Here is a 20,446-nt window from a genome sequence, read left to right as displayed (position 1 = left end):
TTTACAAAGTAAAAAGGAACTAAAGCCCTTAAATTCTACATCCCTTAAAATCCTAGCCCTTAAAATATGCATCATGTTTTTTTTTGTTATGAAATCAATGTTTGCTTGAAGATTGCCATTTGAATGGAAGACAATGGATTGAGGTATTTCCTTATATCAGTATTGACATACAATTTTTGTTAAGACAATATATTTAAAGCTGTTATCATCATCATGTATTATAATTCATGATGATGAACAAAGTTAAAAATCATTGATAATGATAATAGTTTAATTTTTTTTTATTATATTTTATTTAATTTACACTGTAATAACAATTAATTTCGTGCCATTATTAAGTCAATATAAGAACAAGGTAAAAGATCATCTTTCCTCACTCCTAATTTTTCCATCAATGAAAATGCAACATTTTGTCCAAATTCTGTATTTTGTCCTTCTGAAAGCACTACCTAAAATTTTATAAATTTCAATTATAAATTTATTTTCTAATATCTAGAAAATAAAATAATTACATAAATGTAGGGTACTTCATAAAAATGTTAACACTTACACAAGTTATAATTCATTTGCTTTCATTAAAAACAGTAAATGTTTTGTTTTTTCAATTTCAAACAGTTTCTACTTATTTATCATCATGATCAATACACACTTGAAATCTTTTCCAGGCAGTCCTAAAACCTACAGACCTAATTTTTGTATTAACATTTTTTTAAAGTATCCTATATAAAAGTGGTTACATATGATACATAGAATTTTCTAAATTATATTATTCTTTCTCTGACTTTCATAACTTTTTTATTCATTTTCTTCACTCATCTTGTAGAAATGTAAATGTTTTTAAAATTAAATTAATATAAAAACAACATTTTATATATAACTCCAGAAACATAAATAAATAAAAAATATGTAAATTTTAAATGTTTAAACTAATTTTGAAATAAATTCAACTATGTATATATGTAAATTTTATATAATTTACCTTTTGTATGATGTGTACAAATTTGAACTATTAATAAACTGTAGAGTTAAAATTAAAGTTTATATGCTGCCAAAAATGTTCCTAAAAGAACAACATCCTTTACTCCAACAGACCTCTTTTTGTAGGCTACTGTTGGAATCTAGAGACTTTAATCCTTCCTGGAGCTATACCTTTGCTAATATTAGTATATAAACTACAAGCACATCTATATATCTTTGTGAAAATTTATATAAAAATTGTATATTTATAACTAAAATTAAAGGCAGAAGTGTAGTTGAAAGAAGAATCAAAGTCTCTAGGTTTCAACAATAGTCTATGAAGAAAGAAAAGATCTGTTGGAGTAAGGATTACTTTGTCATTTATGAATTTTTTTGTCAACATGAAAACTTCAATTTTATTTCTACAATTTATTATGAAATACTTATATAACTTTTTGACAAAAGTCAAGTTTACAATTTTTAACTGTTTACTATTACATAATCTGAACTATATTTTTCAATAATAGAGCATTGTTTATACATCTCCCAGGAGACCACAGAAAAAAAAAAACATGTTTAACTGAAAAGATATAGAAATTTAGGTCAAGATAAACCAGAAGATGGCAGAAATAATAGTTTTTAATGACAAATGCATTCTCTTAATGAATATTTTAATGTCTGCTTTTTCATATTTCCATTATAAAACTAGCAATACTTTTTATTGATCATCAAAAAAAATATATATATAAATGAAGATATAGTGGTCAAGTTGAGTAGACAATCTATATACTTAATTAACAGCAATAAATTCTGAAGTAGGCTTTGTCTATTCAAGCTTCAAATATCACTTATGTGATATTTGAAGCTTCACTTGCACAATCTTCTACAAAGATTTTTTAAAATTTAAAATATTCATTAAGAACAATTAGGAATTCTATGTTAGAATCGTACATTGAAACAGTTCCTGAAATAAAGTTTGTTTTATTAAAGAAAAATTCTTTGTTTATAGACACTTTTGTTGTTACAAGATATTACAAACATGTAGACTTCTACATTATGATTTCTTTACATCAATACTTTAATATTAATCATGATTCTCTGAGAAACAATATATTTGGTGCATTAATTTATGTCATTTGATTTTAGGAATGTGAAGAGAGAAGTGAAAGAATAAAAAGAATGTATTCTAAAAATTCAGAGAAAATTTTCTAAAATTTACTATTGCAAAATGTATTATTTTTAGCAGAAAGAAAGAATTGTAAATAAAACTCAATAACAAATTTAGATGTATAAACAAAATATTTTACCTTTGAAAGGAGTAGAAATGTTTTGGGAGCATTACAACATTAAACAATCTATAAATGATAAAAATATTTTAACACTTCTTCAAATTCTGACTGGATGACTTAGTACATAAAATCTCACTAACTTCAAAACCTTTTCCACCAATTCTGAAAGTCAAAAACATTAGGAAGGTGACAATTTTGACAACTGCTAAACTAATTCTGGAGATTAGTGAGATTTTATGTAAATGATAAAAATATATAAATGGTGCTCCACTGTACATTAAACTATATGAATAAGATGTAATTTTAAAATTACATTATTCTACTAAATATAAAATACATACTTCTAATTCTAAAAAATAACCAAGATTTTCAACTTTATCCAAATGAACACGTGTATTGTCAATCAAGTATAATAATCTCTCTTTTTTCACAATTCCACGAAGTCCTAATGCTTGGCTTAGTACTTCCTACAGAACAGATTGAAATAATAGTTAGCTTATTATTATTGAAATATGTACATTTGAAAAAAATGCAAAGAAATTAAAATTTGCAAAACCAATTTTATTATTCTGCAAGATATTAAATAATTATTTATAAGATTCTTTATTTAATTATTTATCTGATTATCAAATTTCTCTGTAGACATTTAGTTTTTATTTCAAATATAATTTCATTTATAAATTTCTGGCTACAATTAAGCTAATTAAATTAAATTAATTATCTGTCAGCCAAAATTTTCCAGTTATCATTTTTCCATTTGTTAAAAACTTAATTAATAAATTTGAGTTAATTTGTCACAATTATTCCAAAATCACATCAAAAAATATATTCCAGAAGCAGGATTCAAATCCACAACTAAACATGTCCATATTCGAGAAAAATTATAAACTTTAATATACCTAACTTTAAAAAAGAAAAAGATTCTTAAAAGACAAATGATTATCTTCTAATACCAAATTTAAATTTAAAAATAAACAAGTTTCTCTTTGTTCTCTAATTGTAAAATTGTTTATTATGAGCTTATAAATATACTCATAAAAAATTTACATTAAAAACTTACATTAACAACTCAATCAAAGAATAATCTAAATATAAAAATTACAAACCATCTACAATTATAGAAAACTTGTACAGTTAGATTATAAAGTCTAAAGATGTTTATCATCAAACAAATAAGTATAACAGAAATAAAATATTCTATTTTCTAAAATTGTTTTAAAAATCTAAGATGAAACTTATCTAAAACTATCACAAATCATAGATTAAATACAAATAAACTTCATGTCTTCTTAAGTCCTTCACACCAATAGGAACACAACTGGCAGAATTGACTTTTTAGATTTAAAAAGTTGATTCAAAATACCTGCAATTTGTCACAAGTTTGTCAATTATGCTAAGTGCTGATGGCACGGGATCAAATTCTTATCTGATTCTAATCAAGCTGGTCTGAACTGCATAATCGCAAGTTTTCACTGTTCAAATGAAAAATGTGTGTTTACTGTTATGATTCATACAAAAAAAAAAACTCAACTCTTATTCCTGAATCAGATTCAATGATAAATGTTTAGCAAATGATGCAAAAGAAATCTTCAGTTTTTAATTTCATACACCAAACATAGTTTGCAAGACTAAAATTGTAGGAAAACAACAGCAATCCAATACAACACAATCAAAGTTTCAATTCACACTTTGTAAGCTTTGTTGCTTAGCCATGGTGACAGAATGATACATCACTTTCAAAATAAATGGTCCAAATCTTGAATATGTAAATTCATTTTCTCTTGTTTCGAGAAAATGAAAGTATAGCATATCTGTCAATGAAAAAATATAGGTTAATTATATCAAGTCTGGCAATGTTTTTACTGATTTATCAATATGTAATTGATTATAGAAATTTGTTTTAGGTGAATTTAACTAAAATAATGTATATTCACAAGCTGCAAAGAGACTTACACCACTTTCAAAATTAGTCAATTGTAAAAATCGTTTAATTTCAATTTTTAAAACTCAAATATCACTTAAAATATTTCATATTAATCCAATTTTGTTTACAAATAATAAGACAAAATAATAATAGTATTTTTAATTTTAAACGTTAATTCTATTGTTAAAATTAATATAACATATTGGTAGTATTTACTTATGCTCTTCATGTGGCAGTGTTTTAAAATATTCATGATGCACAGTAGGTATGTAGGGTAATAACTTCTCCATATCCTTATATTTTTCGTAAGTAATAGGTCTAGCATCGTGATATAAGGAGTCAGGTCGATTTTTTCAAATTTTGGCAGTCTTCCTGGATGTGTTGGTAATAAACTTAGTCTTAAATTCTTTGTCCTCCATCTAGGTTTTATATAAAATAGTATATGGTGCACTTTTGAGAAATCTCATCCAACATATTTGCAACCAATTGACTTTTGCTCCATTAGTGTTTCTGCTTATCTGTTTTTTGATTGCATTCTGTAGATTTTGTGTTGAAATGAAATCCTTTCATTTCATTTCATGCAAAATGAATTTATTACGTTGTCTACATTCTTTTATGACATCATAATAATCCTGTGGTGTGTACAGGAAATTCTTTTTTCATAATGCCATTTCTATAATACCGAAATTTGCATCATTTGGAAGGTATGAATGCCCGGAGAGTAAAAATTTGTGATCTATTGTTTCCATGTTATTTTCAAACGACTGGACAACCCTCAACCACATCAATACCATTTTTAAATTTCGATTTTGCCCAGTACACACATCACTGTATGCAATAACACGAGATTGAGTCGTTACACTTCGTAAATGTTTCAAACAGCAAGAAGCTACTTCTTGTGATCCCCTGGAAGCAGTGGTTTCGTCCCACACATACATATTAACTTTAACATCATAAAAATTGTGAAATCCCTTGTTTAAAACATACATATTTCGCTTATAATATGCAATTGAGACTAATAATTTGAGGTAGGGTAAAGCTTTTTGTAAGTCAAAAGAAAAGGCAAAGTATTTATCGCCATTTTTTGATGCCAGAACTTTGTCTTCTTGTAATGCTTTTCTTGCTAATTCAGAATCTTTCAAGTGAGCATCATGTCTTTGAACAAGAATTGCCTTTTCTTTGTCATCAGTTGTCGTCTTAATTTTCATATCAAAGAAATCGCATCTTACACAGGTATCTTTATGTGGCAAATGGAAATGTAACTTGAAATCTCATTTAAAGATTTTCCTGTATTCATTGACTGAACTCAAGTTATTTTCCTTACATTTTTCCAAGTACAAAGTATACGTTTTCCTTATGTTTAATTTAGGATTCAAAAACATCCATTCTGAATTTTGGGATCGAGTATAATGACTTTCAAATGCTGGGAAGCTTTTTATGTATTCTATGACTGTATTTGTCAATAGTTCACTAGTTCTTCTGCAAGGGCCGACCATTTTTCCACACATGTCTTTCGGAATATTCTCATGAGCTTTTAAGACATGATAAATTCGTCCAGTAGATATTTTGAAAGTATCAATGAAAAACTTCTTACATACTAAAATGTTTCCACCACAAGTGACCAGGTAAAATTTATAAGCATATGTCCTTGGAGTGCCTGAATAATGTCTTGGCCTTCTATTTACAGTTTCATGGTGAACATTACAAGAGAGAAATATGTTTTGCTTATTAAAAATCACCTATATTCCAAAACTTATCAAAAATTGCTTATGCTCTGATTCATTAACACGTTCTATACATTTCTTGAGCAGTTACAATTTTTAGATTCAAATTTTTTTGCTGGAATGAATTTTCCTTTTTTTGTATAGTAACCTTGTCAGCATTTCGCTTAATTTTGTTTGTCTGTTGCATATATTTCACTTTATTTTCTTCTGCAGAATCTAAGTTCTCAGTAACAATATCCTCATCTGATGCAGATTCTACCTCTAATTCTTCTTCTCTTTTTACGTTTCATTAATTTATTTTTCATAGTGGAATTATCTTCATCTTTCGATTCTAAGATTTTTCTTTCGTTTATATTCATGGGTTTTACTTCTATGTGAATTAATTCAAAACAAAATAAAATAAATATTTTCAATTGTTATAAAATAATATTGATTTACCACTTCTTACTACCTATATCACTATCTGAGGTTAATATGAAATTATCCATTTTAGGAGGAAAATAAAATAAGTAACCTAAAATAGTAACACTCGACAGGTGAAATAAAACAAATGTGAAACAGTAAGCCTACTGTTTGCATAAACAGGTGTCAAGGCTACTGACCCTGACACTTGTGTATGCAAATTGGACTTACACCACTTTCATAATCAATGGTTATGCCTTTGTCTTTCACTGGCAAATTTTAAACTAGACAAAGCATGGGCATTTAAGAAATTAAATACTGACTAGTTATAAATAAAAAGTTTACACTGAATTAAGCATAAATTATGTGATCTCATTTTTTTTTAAAATGGATTTGCACCACTTTCAAAATAAACAGTCCATTTGACACATTGGCTCTATTCTTATTTTGGGAAATATTATAGAAGACATAAAAGCTTCTTTGATATGATAAAGCAACAAAGCTTACAAAATGTAAATTGAAACTTTGATTGTGTTGTATTAGATTATAATTGCAGGAAAACAGAATCAGTCTTACAAATCATATTTTGGAGTAACAAATTGAAAACTGAGGATATTTTTTTCATCATTTGACAGAACATTTATTCCTAAATCTGATTCAATGATAAGTGCTTTTATCACCGAATTAAATTTTCTGTACAATTGCTAAACAGTTGCCAGATTATATCAAGCTATAATAAGGATACTATTTAGTTTTTCCTATATACAAGATATCAAAAAGCACACACTTTTGGAGAATAATGAGTCTCAAAATGAACCGTTCTAATGGATCTTTAATGGAAAATCATGAAAAAAGATCTGATTGTATGCTCCATTATGTAAGCACTTGGTTTATTTCATGTAAAAACACAACTTATAACTGAAAAAAATCGTTATTTCTATCTGACTGTATTATGCAATTTTCATCTGAATAATTTTATCTGAATAATAAGAACAATTATAGCATTTCTATCATCAGAAAGAAAATAAATTGTGATTCATTGTTTACATTAAAAAAGTTGAGAATGTTGTATTTCATTAAAATAAAAGAATTCTGAAAACAAAAATAAGATTTTATCTTAAATAAAGAGATCATTTGTTGGAGAGCAGTTTCAGTATTTCTACAATAATTCTTATAAATAACTGGTTGAAAAAACTTTAGTAAATGCCTGTAATAAGACATCACTAAAACTTAATTGTCAATTGCTTCAACAAGAACTTTGAGAAAATTGATTTTGAGATAAATATATACACTGCTGGACAAAAAGTGAAACACCCAGATGATGATGTTGCTTTATGGGTTAAATTCACTACTAGACAGAAAAAGTGTAAGTATAGAAATCCTTAATATTCACTTATTCAAGTTTTTTTCCCTCAGCTTTTATTATTTTGAGATCTCTGAAGAAATTTTCTTGCGATCACTAAGAATGTATTAACAGGGTGGAATCGACTCCTTACAAGAGTACAATCTCTGTAATATGACATATGTGGGAGCAGAACATTGCTGGATTAAGGAGATTGCCAGATCATTGGGAGTAAAATGAATTCAATGGTACATAAACGAATTGATATTAATAATGCAGCAAAACATAAATTGGGCTACTCAACTCATCAAAACATCCAAGTACAATGATGTTACTGGTGGTCACTGTTTGAGTTGGTGGATTCCACTAAATTTATTGGGAAATTCAAACAACTGGAAAATTTAATGGGAGGTACAGTATTTTTGATGGGAGATTTTGAGAGACTCATTTTTATATTTATACAGTATTGTGTTGTAAGATACTGTATCTTTTTTGGCAGCCTATGATGAAAAGGTTAACAATCTCTAATAATGTGCCCAAGCCAGAACCATCAAGCTCAACATCAAATTTTAATTCTCACTAAATATAGGATGAACTAGTATGAAGCTTGAGTTAAAATTGAAAAATGGCTGACAGTGTTTACATGTTAAAAATATACATTGAAGAAACAAATTATCTCTATGGTGGAAAATTGTTTTGTTCCTGGTGAAAATAAGAGTTTTAAAAAGAAGAAAATTTGCATTTCTTCAATGTACATTTTTAATATATAGCACTCATCCAATTTTAACCAACCTACTTTGTTTTTAAGTTTTGGAATTGCCACCAGAGGATGCTTTAACTTTTTTTTTTGGTATATTTTTGCAGATCATATTCTTAAATAAAAGGTTCTCTCTTTGGTGGGAAATTGTTTTGTTCCTAGTGAATTCAAAGGATGATTTTAAGATGACAATTTAAGTTTCACCAATGTATTTTTTTTAAAAGTGGGAAGCTTATCTATGACTTGGCAACATGCTAGTAATACCTAAGAGTTGAGAAGTGTTGGAGTACTCATTGTGTGGAAGTAGAAAATGGTCAGATTCTCAAAATTGTACTGTAGTTACATTTAGACATAAAATGTAAGAAATCATTTATATTACATTTTGTGAAAAAATGAAAATTCTGTATATTACTAACATACATTCAAACCACAAGTCTCATTAAACTAAAACTAAACAATGAAAAATTCTGAGATGATTGCTACTACACCTATCTCTTGATTTATTTAAAATTACCTTTTTTTTATAAAATAAATAATCTTGTAAGATCTAGCAGTTTGATTATCATTTAAATGTATCATACTTCCATAATTCTAAGATGGTTTTTCTTTTTTACCCATTTTTACTCGTCAAAAACAGATGCACTTTATAAATCAATACCTTCTTATATTTGCAGTCCAGAATAATTATCAGTAGTCATTGCAAGAAGACTACATAATACATTATGCACAAATAGGTAGATACTATTGGTTATACTGATCAACAGGAACATCAGTTTAAATAACAAGCATTTCATATGAAAAAATACAAATATAAACAATCTTTAAGCCCGATAATTATATTCAAGCCAAATGATCCATCAGATTAGATATCTACATTTAATAGAACATACTCAGTAAATAATTATTAGATCATCAAAACACACCTTATGTGCCAAGATAATTTATGAAAACATACTAATGCCTTCAATAAATTATCTTGGTAACATAAGGTATATTTTGATAATCTAATAATTTAGATATCCACATTAATAGTTCTGGAAGCAAAGATCAAATGAAGAACAGGTAGCATAACTGGAAATGCATCTGCACAGTAAAGAGGAGTTGTGGGTTAAAGCCTCATTCCAGGCCAATTTTTTTCTTCCAGAACCTTCTAAATTAATAAATATTAATTTTAATTATTTAATTTAATAAGAGATGACACTTAGCACCTACCTCTAATCCAAATTACTTAGCATTTAATTATTAATAGTAGGCAATTAATAGCAGTAATATAGCTTGATCTAATCTGGCAATCATTTGGCTTTAAAAAGCAGCATTAAAAGTTATTTTATATACAAAAGAACATAAAACTAGAGGTACTGGATATTATCTGTTTCATGGCATTTGTATTGGTTTTCATATTAGTTATTACCTGAAAAACTTAACAGAATTATTGTGCTACCTTTGAGGAACTCAAAAGTTAACACTACAGTTCCTCAATTCTGCACCACATGTGCAGAGAACTACAGTATTAAAAATATAACAGTCCCTCATTTAACAAATCATTCAGTTAATAAGATACTAAATAAATTACTTGTAAAGATGTTCAGTTTTAATAATGAATACTGTTCTAATTATTACAGACAGTGTTATGCAGGTTTCATCCAGGTGATCACATTCAGGAAGAATGATTTAAAGTTTAATGAAGTGTTTGAATCACAGTCACTTTTGGATACTCCAAGCAAATTAACTTGCCAAATATCTAAAGTACACATCTCAAACCATCATATTGAAAGAAAGTATCTGTATTTATCATGTGGTAAACATTTTAAACAAAAGCTTTTTTAATTATATAATTTAAAAACTAATGTTTTAAATATTACAGCATGAATAAAAAAAAGACATTTTTTACAGCTTTGAACTGTAAAATTAATTTGAAGTGTAATTTATTATTTTTTTTTTTTTCAAAAATACAAGTTATTGTAATAGTAAACAAACATATTCAGATGTTTTAAGTTAGGCTTAGACTGTAGAGCTAAGACATCTAGGCAAAAAATTATAGTTATAAAAATGATATGGTATGATTTTTATGAGTTCTAGTGTTTAGATGTTCTAGATGTTATAAAGTTTTAACTTAAAAACAAATTTTTATATTATTAGTTATTAGAAAAAGGCAAAAGCCTTACTGTTGTTGGGAGTAAATTTTTTAAAAAGTTGTCAGTCATAACAAGTAAAATTTTCACCAAGTTTCAATTGAGATATGATACATGGTCATCTTTATCTCCCCATCCCTTGACCTTTACCAAAATTTAATAATACCAATGTAAAACAGTGTATAAAAATAATCCTGCCAAGTTTCAGAATTTTTGGTTTACCTAGTCTCAAGATATAATGCAAATACAAAGTCCCTAATTTGGTGTTCAATGACCAATACCTTCCCTGTCAGAAGAAAAGGTCTAATCTCTCTCTCAGGATGACATGAGCAGTGAAAAATCAAATGAAGTGTAAGACAGATGCTCAGGTAAGACTCGGTGTCCACTTCAACTCCACTATCAAAACACTATTTATTGGAGAGGGGAAAATAAAAGAAGGGTTATAAAAAGCAACATTTTTGTACCATCCAGTCTTCCTTGACAAACAGGTTAAATTCAGAAGACTAAGTAATGTAATGTCTTTTGTAATGTCCAAGACTTCCAACTATCACCAGCAAGGTGTCCTTAACTGCTTGTTAGCTCCAGAGTGGCATCATTCAACAAATCAAGTTGAAGGCTACTCACCTCAAGGGGAACATGTTTAGAACTTGAATGGGAAGCTCAAAAAAAGTCTTATCACAAAAGAACAGTGGAAAATTTGCAGCACAGGATGAATGGAGGTAGGGATTCTCAGTAGGGAAAATTATTTCAAAGAGACAGAGCTTTGAGGAAGTTCAAAGAATAGATCTTGGAGAAAGAATGATACTTTTGGAGAAAAAGGATTCATGTCCTCGAGAGACAAATTTTTATCTATTCTGTCCTTCAATCACCAATTCCGATTGGTCTCTGTTCATCATCCTCATCCCTTGATTGCTGTGTTACCTGTTTCTAAGTGTAACTTAACCAATTCAGGTTGTGGGGGAAATCATTCACTGATGTTTAATGTGACACCAAATTCTAATCCAAACCAAGGATAGTTGATCCTAGGACTTGCAATGATTATTCATTTGTGTTGTGTTTATTTTACAAAAATCTCTCCCCCCCTATTCAAAAAACATTTTTAAATTAATTTTAGTGAGGGTATAAGACCATATCCAGAACCTCTCACAAGATAGATGGTACCAAACTTTATAAAATTGTGTGTGTATTTTTTAAGCCTCCTGGAGTTCAAAACATTTAGAAAGCAAAAAATACCCAAAGTAGTCAAAATTTGACCAGTTACCAAGCTTTCCTTATTATATTCTATAACAATCAGAAAGTAATTAGTAAATTTCTCCATACAGAACTATTTCATGCAAAAAGAAGATTTTTTAAATTTCTGATTATCTGTACAATAATTGTATAATCTCATTTTAATGGAACACTTAGGCCATCAAAAATCATCCTGTTCCAAGAATCCATATATTGTGAACAACTGATTTTTCACACACCCAGGAAAATATCCATTATTTGAAAAAATTTCCATTTTTTTAACCACAAACATAAGAAATCAGTTAATGTTACCTATGGTTCCAAAATGGCAGCTCATCTCTGATTCCAGCAAATAGAAGAAAGGAAACAGTGGGGATGCATGTTCTAACCTAACCTATTCTAATAATTTTGTCGGTAATAATTATGGTAATTCATTAGAATAGGTTAGGTTAGGTTAGAACATGCGTCCCCACTGTTTCCTTTCTTCTATTTGCTGGAATCAGAGACAAGCCGCCATTTTGGAACCATAGGTAACATTAACTGAAATATCTATACTTGAAATTATCCAGTCTCTTGAGATCTCTATCCTTTAATATATATAAACATGTTACAAGATCATACATTATGCTATATGCATGTATGACAAAGTTGATGGAAAACTACATAACACGAAAAAAGACAAAGTACTGTAAGTATGATCATTTGCACTTTACTTCATAATTTGTTAAAAACTCATTCATCTTGGTTTGTTTTTATGCTGCTTTTCTGTACATTGAGTATAACAATCAGAAGTAGCTTCCCACCACTAATCAGTGTGCTACAGGAAGGTGCTGACATGCAACTGCAAGTTAGCAATGTAAACTGTGACAATTATGCACATATTTTGTTCTGGATGCAATGCGTTTTAAAATTCAGTATTTGGAAACGAAAAAAGTTGGAAAAAAAAGAAAAAAAATAATACAGTAGAGCATCGATTATCCAAAACAATTTAGAACTGGGATCGTTCAGATAATCAATTTTTTGGATAACCGATTATGTACAAAAAATATATTAACCTATCCCATGTTGAAATTCGTTCAAATCCTGGCACGTCCTTAAGTACCCTCTCATGGTCGTGCCAGTGATGCCAGCTAAAACACGCACACCAACAAAAATAATATTGGAGTAGCCCAAGACATAGTCAAATATTGCAGTGTCATAGCACTAGCAGGAATTTAAATTTGCCGACTGGAATGCTTTTGGTTAAATCGATGTTTCAGTTAATCAATATTCAGCTAATCGATGCTCTACTGTAGTTACAGTGGATGGGGGCTAAAAATTTTTTTATTGCAGTATACATTTTGAAGACAAAATGTTTCTAAACTTTTTGAAAAATTGTTTTTGAAAACAATGCTATACAAACAAATCCATCTCCAATAAAATAACAAAAATATCCATTATATCAAATAAAGAAAATATCCAACAAAAAGAATATGCATGTCTCTTCTAAAAAAGAATAAATTGTTGGCAGTATAAGATTAAAAGATTTTTTAAAAAAACAAAATGCTTTAATGTAGTTATTTAAAAACACAATAAAATGCTTTTTTAATAACAACTGATATATTTAAATGTTTCTAAATGCCTATTATCAATTCTATTTTTTCTTAAAACAGAAAAACAAATTTTGTTTTTCTGTTCTTGTTGGAAGAAAATCATCAACTTAGAGTCATAAATATAAGTTATATCAGGACTGTGCTGTAAACTTAATCTTTAATAAAAAATACTTTTGCTAAAATGTAAGTAAAATTAAATGTTACAAATAAATAGTGGTGAATCTCATTTCCATTACTGTGTGGAGTTAATATAAAATATAATAAATATTACTACTATTATATTATATTTATTATATTATATTTTATAATATTCATACAAATTTTATTAATGTGTTTTATTTTTATTTTTATTAAAATTAATTTTTTGTAGATTTTAATCTGTATTCACTATAATTTTAAAATATGCATATTTACATAATTGTTAATAAAAGTAAATATATAAACAAAAAATCAGTTTATTCAATATAGCGCTAGTTATACATTTTGGAAAAATAGTAGAAAGGGGATATCAGAATGTTCTGCCACTGTCACTTTTTTATCTAAAGATTCAGAAATCATTGTTTACCACTTCTGTATTCACTGGTTTAAACAATTTATATATTATGTTGGCACTTATTACAATGTACTTTGACATTCATCACAATGGTTTCACTTGTTTTATGCAGTGTAATCAGTAATTAATTCTCAGTTAAGTCTTGTTTCAAATAGGAATACTTGCCAACAAGATTGCAAAAATATTAATATTTTTGCATTTTTATGTTAAGATTATTGATTCCTAAATTTTGTTAACAAATTCTTTTAAATAAATATCTGAAATCAAAAGAAAATTAAAACATTTTAATGGAATTTAAAATAAATTCTGTAAGCTGGAACTAATTATCCCTATAGCCCATTAAAATAATGGATTCAATTAATAAGATTTCCTGTTAATGAGTGACTCTGAAATAAATTATGCTTGTTAATGGAAGAATCATTGTATAATATGTATATAATATAAGCTTATAAATTTTATAAAATGCTTACTTTTAATCCATCAGCTTCCGCTTTATTTGCAAATGTTTGTTTCCAATAATTCGATAATTTTGGTCCTTCACTATTTGGTCTATCGTAAAAAACTAACATTGAAGATTTTCCCTAAAATTATAAATATAACTTTAGGAACAAATAGTAATAATCAAGTTAATGAATACAAAATATATTAAAAGTTAAAATATTTTAATTTTACCACAACTTTTGCAAAGTTAAAAAAAAAAAAACTTATGTTAGCAACTAAAATATAAAACATTTAAAAAGTTTTTTACCTGATATTTAAGAACAAAGTTTATGAATTTCTCAAAATTTTTAAATTTTATTTTCATTTAGTACAGGTTTGGTTTCAATTTTACTTTTAAAAAATTTTACAAGGATATTCCAGAATATAGTAATTTTACAATTTAACATTCCTGGTACTCTATTTGGAGTTAAATATTTCAATAATGATTAAAAAACAAGAGAACCAATTGAATTATCTGAGTAATTTATTATTTGTATTTTATAAATAACTTACTATTATTTATAAAAATACAGTACTTTTATTATGTACACAGGATGCCAACAAAAGGAACACCGAATACAGGAGTGTGTCTCTTACAAAGTGATCCAGACTAATAGCTCAGAAAGAACTATCAGATTCATGTAAATGATGCTTGCATTATCAAGCATGGGCTATTGGTGCATCAGTGAATTTCAAAAGGAGTAAAATTATTTTAGCTTCAATTGCTGGTAGAACTACAATTCCAATTGTAAAGTTGTAAAGCATGTTGAAATTAGTACATTTCACATTTTATTCAATCAAGAAAAAATAGAGGTCATACACAACCTTTAAATTTTTGGGATTAAATAGTAAGTTTGGTTTTCTGCAGTGCTGGGTTGCCTTTAAGTGTTTGCGTTTCAAAGTTTAAGTAATTTGTGATAAAGCTATCAGTGAAGAATTCATTTTGGTTTCATTAAAGAGTTCACAAGACAAAAAGGCTGTAATTTAGAAATTAGAACCCAGAGGAGTAAAGCAAATGAAAAGAATAAAACAATTTTTCCTGGTCATATACATTAAGCAAAAAATTTTATCGCTTTCTACATCAAAATATACAAATACTTTCATTTAGCAGTACCTCAAAGAAATTACTCAAGCCTATCTCGTTAACAGCAACATGTGTGTATTTGTGCAATTGTTGAGCTATGAACATCGGAAATTGTGACTGAAGTTAGCGTTTGATGGGTCTCCATAATTTGTCTTCAAATTCAACAAAATCCAATACTGGAAAAATTCCACAAAAGTAACATCAAGAGAATCTTGCAGAAACTAATTTTCTTATGGGAGTTTCTCCTCACAACAACCTTGGAGCCATCCACACCTGACCTGCCCAGCATATGAGTTGCCCTATATAAATGGTTAAATAGTAATGTGTCTGCCATCACATCTTTGACATAGGTATACACTCATTCGTGAGTGATACCTACCGTAAACATAAAATGATCATGACACAATGTGGTATGTTGATGATGTTGAAACTTGTCTTGGAACAAAAATATTCAAGACAAATTTCACATCATGGCATTTTAAAAAAATACTAGAACACAATGTGGCTCTTTAGTACCAACACATGAAATTTCTTTTACATTGGTTGTTTCTGTATATGAAGCGTGCAATGCCATAATGTTGTAAATGCCAAAAAACAAACCTTTCAGGAGAGTGAAAAAACATTTTTTCTAATGAACAAACTAATCAAATGCTATAAAAATTATTTTAACAATTTACACTTTGGAATAAAACATTGGGTTTAATTTCAAACACCTAAGTATGATAGTAAGGAAACAAAAAAAGTTTAAAAACAAGGTTAGAGCCATAACATTGTAAATGCCAAAATTGTGCAAGTGCATAAAGTTGTAAATGCCAAAAACAATTGCAATCATAAAATTAATGTTTCTACTGCTGCAAAACAGTTTTGAATACCAAAAACTTACATTTAAATTATTAAACACAATTTACAAATTCAATATTAATTTTAATATTAAAAACTGGCAATAATCTATTAGTGACTTCTTCCTGGCTTCAACAATGTTGGGCCCACAGTTTTGATACTTGAACTGGGCTGTAATCTTTATCAATTGTAATATAATTATGATAGAGGAAAATATAAACAATAAAGTATTAATTTGATGTAATAAAAGTTAAAATATATTTAAAAACTTCAAATTTGAAAGATTAATGGAAGTCCGAATATCATTTTGAAATATGAAATAAGGTGATACAGGTTAACTATTAATAAACTGGCATTTTATTAGCAATATTTATTATCCGGTTCTGCATGAAAAACTCAGTGTTACAAATTGGAAAAACAAAATGATGTAAATGTAAACAGTAACATTTTACGCACCAAGTCACATAGCTTGCACTTTGGCACTTAAAACGTTATGGCTTGCACATAAATTCATCTTCAAAATATAGCCACTTAGAGTGCCACTATCGCCACAATATTTTTTTGTAGGAAAAAACATTGCATTTAAAACTCATTTCTTCAACAAAACATATTTTGATAAAAATGGCATTTACAACCATATTGCATTGCACGCTTCATATATGTAATTATTATAAACTTTAATTAGTTATTAATTCATTAAGAATGTTGATTTAGAATGGCAATTCTATTCTATCATATAAACAGCAAATATTATATTAACAGATCTGCATTTAATAAGTTTAATTTTCAGCAATTTTTTTATAAATCTTGAAAAAACCTTAAAAATCTACTAATGTTCAATAATGTTACTAATGTTTTTGATTTATGAAAGCCATCTACAGCAATATAGAATATTCAAATATCAGATGAAATTTTAACTCTTTCCATGGGTCAGAACACAATAAAATAGAATTCCAACATTTACCACATTTCAAAAAAAAATCCAGCAATGAAATTTACTAAATAACAACAGTTTCAATCAGCTTCACTGACCTCCTTCAGTTATGATAGAATTGAATGTGAAAAATAGAATGTGAATGCAAAAATTTAAAAACAATAACAAGAATTCTAAAATAAATAAATAAATAAACAACATAAATTGTAGTTGAGATATTGTTTCTTAAATTTTTGTATTCATGTTCTATTTTTCACATTCTATTCTGACATAATCGAAGGTCAGTGAAGCCAATCAAAAACATTTAGTAAATTTCATTGCTGGATTTTTTAAAGGGTGTGATTTTTTGTAATCATCTATCCAATTGATACAAAATATATAGATTTACTGTATTTCTGCAACACACTCTTAAAGACAAGGCAAAATTGGCAAAGTACTTAAAAAAGCTTATTTTAAAAATTTTTTTATAGTATTGGAAGCATTTCTTTCTATTTTGGCATTTTATTTTTAATAATGGCTACCACAGATATGTCATTGGTATTAGTATAGTATGTATCCACATGAGAAAAATCTAATCCCTATAGTAGACTGTCTCAATATTAGAATTTATTTTTTAAAATAAAATTTTAAAAATTTATACAAAAATTTTTAATAGAAAAAAAAAATACAAAAAAACATCAAATCAAAGGAAACTGACAAGCTATCTCAACTAAAATATCATTGAATAGCTTTTCACCAATCATATTTTTTCACCAATACATCCTGGCAGGAGATTCTCTGACATACCACATACGAACAGAACCAATTTTATCTTGGTACGGTCCCAGTGGGACTAAACTCATTGAATGAATAAATAAATTTTTAAAAATAACTAAAGTTCAATCAGTTTTGTACTCCATTTTCACTGATTCTGAAATGTATCCCCAGTTGGATTGTAAATGTTTTGGCCAGCCTACCTACAACCACACAACAGAAAAAATCTACTCGGAAAAGATTATTATTTGAATAAATTGTTGAATTATTTCTTTTTAGAAAGTTCAGCCCAATTTGGATATTCTCGATTGAAATTTGCCTGAGAATTAATACATGATTACTTTATTAAAGCCCCGTTTTAAATATTTCTACTTTTATATATGTAAAACATAGATCAAAATTAGTTTAACGTGAAAATTACGGATGTTTACATCGGGTATTTAGCTCAACCGAAGCGTATAATATTTAAAAATGGCGCGCATTGCATCGTATTAATACTCACTTCTACTTGTCTAAATTTCATTCGTCCAATTGGTACATTAAAATACGTATCTTCCTGACGTAAAATTTCGCAATTATCGCCACATAATTTCTTGGTCGCTTTCAATACGCTTTCGTAATCGGATATTTTTGCTTTTATTTCGACGTTTGATAACATTTTCCCTTAATCAAACAAATCTACCTCAATGTGGAAGAGGAGGCGCTTTACCTTACCGTGTATATAAATAGGACTGAAGTGTAGCTGTAAGGAAGATTAATATAATTTACATTTTTCAACGCTACGTTAATAATATAATATATAAAAAAATGTGTAAGGTAATTGTGTTTACAATGTGCAAACAAAAAATAACAGCGGTTGGAAAATATTCTTATTTTGAAAGTAGAGGTGGCGCTATGTGTTGTTAAAAATACAGTCACGGTAATTGGCTGCAGCCATTACGTAATTTTGACGTCATTGCTTTCGCTCTCCTGCAGAAACACTTATTTGCATTATTCGTATATCTTACGTAAAAACTGGCTTACGTGTATTTATTACGATTTCAAATATACGTATTTATAAATTAGCATATTATAATTATGAAAATCATCATATACTTAATAAATTTGTTCGTAATCACTTTCGATGCCACTTTTAGCTAGGATCAATGTATCATTAAGATTGTTAACCATCATATTATGATTTAGTCCCAGAAAAAAAAAAATCCTACTAACTTGGCCGGGCCATTTTTACATCGACTCTATAATGCAATCACGTGTTTCTTCTAGACTCTAGAACAGGATCGTAAACTAACGGTCCATTAAGGAGTCATATCTGGCCAGCGGCCTTGATGATTTCTTTTATAAAAATCAATGTGTCTAACATTTTGCGGGGGTTATAATAGAAGAATTTAGCTTCTAAGTGTTCTAACTTTTTACGTAAGTCAAAGGCCTGGCAACAAAAGGGCCTTTGTTAAAGCCTTATTTTTTAGATCTCGGTTGCTTGCTGTTCTCTTTACTGTGTATCAGTGGCGTGCCGTCATTGGAAGCGATGGAAGCGCCGATTCCACCTTCCAATGACCTTCCCTTGTTTTTTATAATATATAAATTTTCATATTTTAACGTACTTTGCATTAATTAAAATTAATATTTATTATAACTGCATTATGTATCTTTTACAAATTTCTATACTACGTGTGAAAAAAACGATAAGATTGCTATTGTATATTCGAATAATTCGGTGGCGGAAGGAGTGTCGAAACCGGGTCAGTTTCCAATCAGCCAGATTATAGAGCTAGTGGAAGGAACGACGAAACTAGATCGAGGCGCCTCTAGCGGCGATGCAGGGTAACAGAATCGGGGCTACAAAGCCGGCGCCAGTGTTGTTGCATCTGGTACTTTTGTACTAATCTAGTACCTTTTTAATTGTTTCAGTACTAAGATACCCAACACCATTTTTCTGGTACTATTCATGAAATCCTAATACCTTTCAAAACATTCATTTTTATTCTTATTTCTATATTTTTTTACTTTAGTTTGGCAGTAAATAGATGTTTTTATTGCTTCCTCATTCAGCAGTTAAACGTATTTTTTTTTTTTTTTTTGCAATTAAATTTAATAAAAGCTAAACTACAAAATCAAGTTCTTACCGATTCCTGTGAAGCACTGTTAATAGCAAAAGAGCTACTTAAAAGCAATAACGATAAAATGTTACACTTGAAAACCATACAAAAACATTCTAGTGAGGAAGATTCTGGTGATGATCATCTTACCAGTGATTTTTCAATGTGATAATTTTCAAGTTCAGTACTTCATGTTCATTACTTTCGTTCCAACATTTTGTTCATTTGATTGTTGTTGAGGAATAGGCCTAATAGCATTCTTGCAACATACAAAATTCATACAGGATAAATTCATATGTTACATGTAAAACTATTTATATTTTAATAAATATAAATAATATGTTGATTTTGTCG

The 20,446-nt window shown here is 28.2% G+C and overlaps 1 protein-coding gene across 1 annotated transcript; it reads right to left on the bottom strand.

Annotated features, from left to right (window-relative positions):
• Positions 1–263: 263 nt before the first annotated feature.
• On the bottom strand, positions 264–18,834 carry LOC136989327 (uncharacterized). The gene is made up of 4 exons (XM_067287458.1): positions 18,496–18,834; positions 14,373–14,483; positions 2,588–2,713; positions 264–449 (listed from the first exon to the last, which is right to left on the bottom strand). The coding sequence occupies exons 1-4, from the start codon at positions 18,649–18,651 to the stop codon at positions 318–320; spliced, it is 525 nt and encodes a 174-aa protein (XP_067143559.1). The 5' UTR covers positions 18,652–18,834; the 3' UTR covers positions 264–317.
• Between the last annotated feature and the right edge of the window lie 1,612 nt (positions 18,835–20,446).

Source organism: Centruroides vittatus, unplaced genomic scaffold, assembly GCF_030686945.1.
Source record: "Centruroides vittatus isolate TY-2023 unplaced genomic scaffold, ASM3068694v2 scaffold_464, whole genome shotgun sequence".
NCBI classification, from domain to species: Eukaryota; Metazoa; Arthropoda; class Arachnida; order Scorpiones; family Buthidae; genus Centruroides; species Centruroides vittatus.
Note: the sequence above shows the minus strand (reverse complement) of the source record. Positions and strands in the feature narration are given on the sequence as shown.

Bases quoted from the DNA above. Each gene is read 5' to 3' on its own strand.
- LOC136989327 (XM_067287458.1), bottom strand. From the start codon at position 18,651: ATGTTATCAAACGTCGAAATAAAAGCAAAAATATCCGATTACGAAAGC. The intron at 14,484-18,495 runs GTGAGTATTAAT...TTATAATTTTAG, and splicing joins TGAAATTTAGACAAGTAGAA to GGAAAATCTTCAATGTTAGT. The intron at 2,714-14,372 runs GTAAGCATTTTA...TCTGTTCTGTAG, and splicing joins CGGAAGCTGATGGATTAAAA to GAAGTACTAAGCCAAGCATT.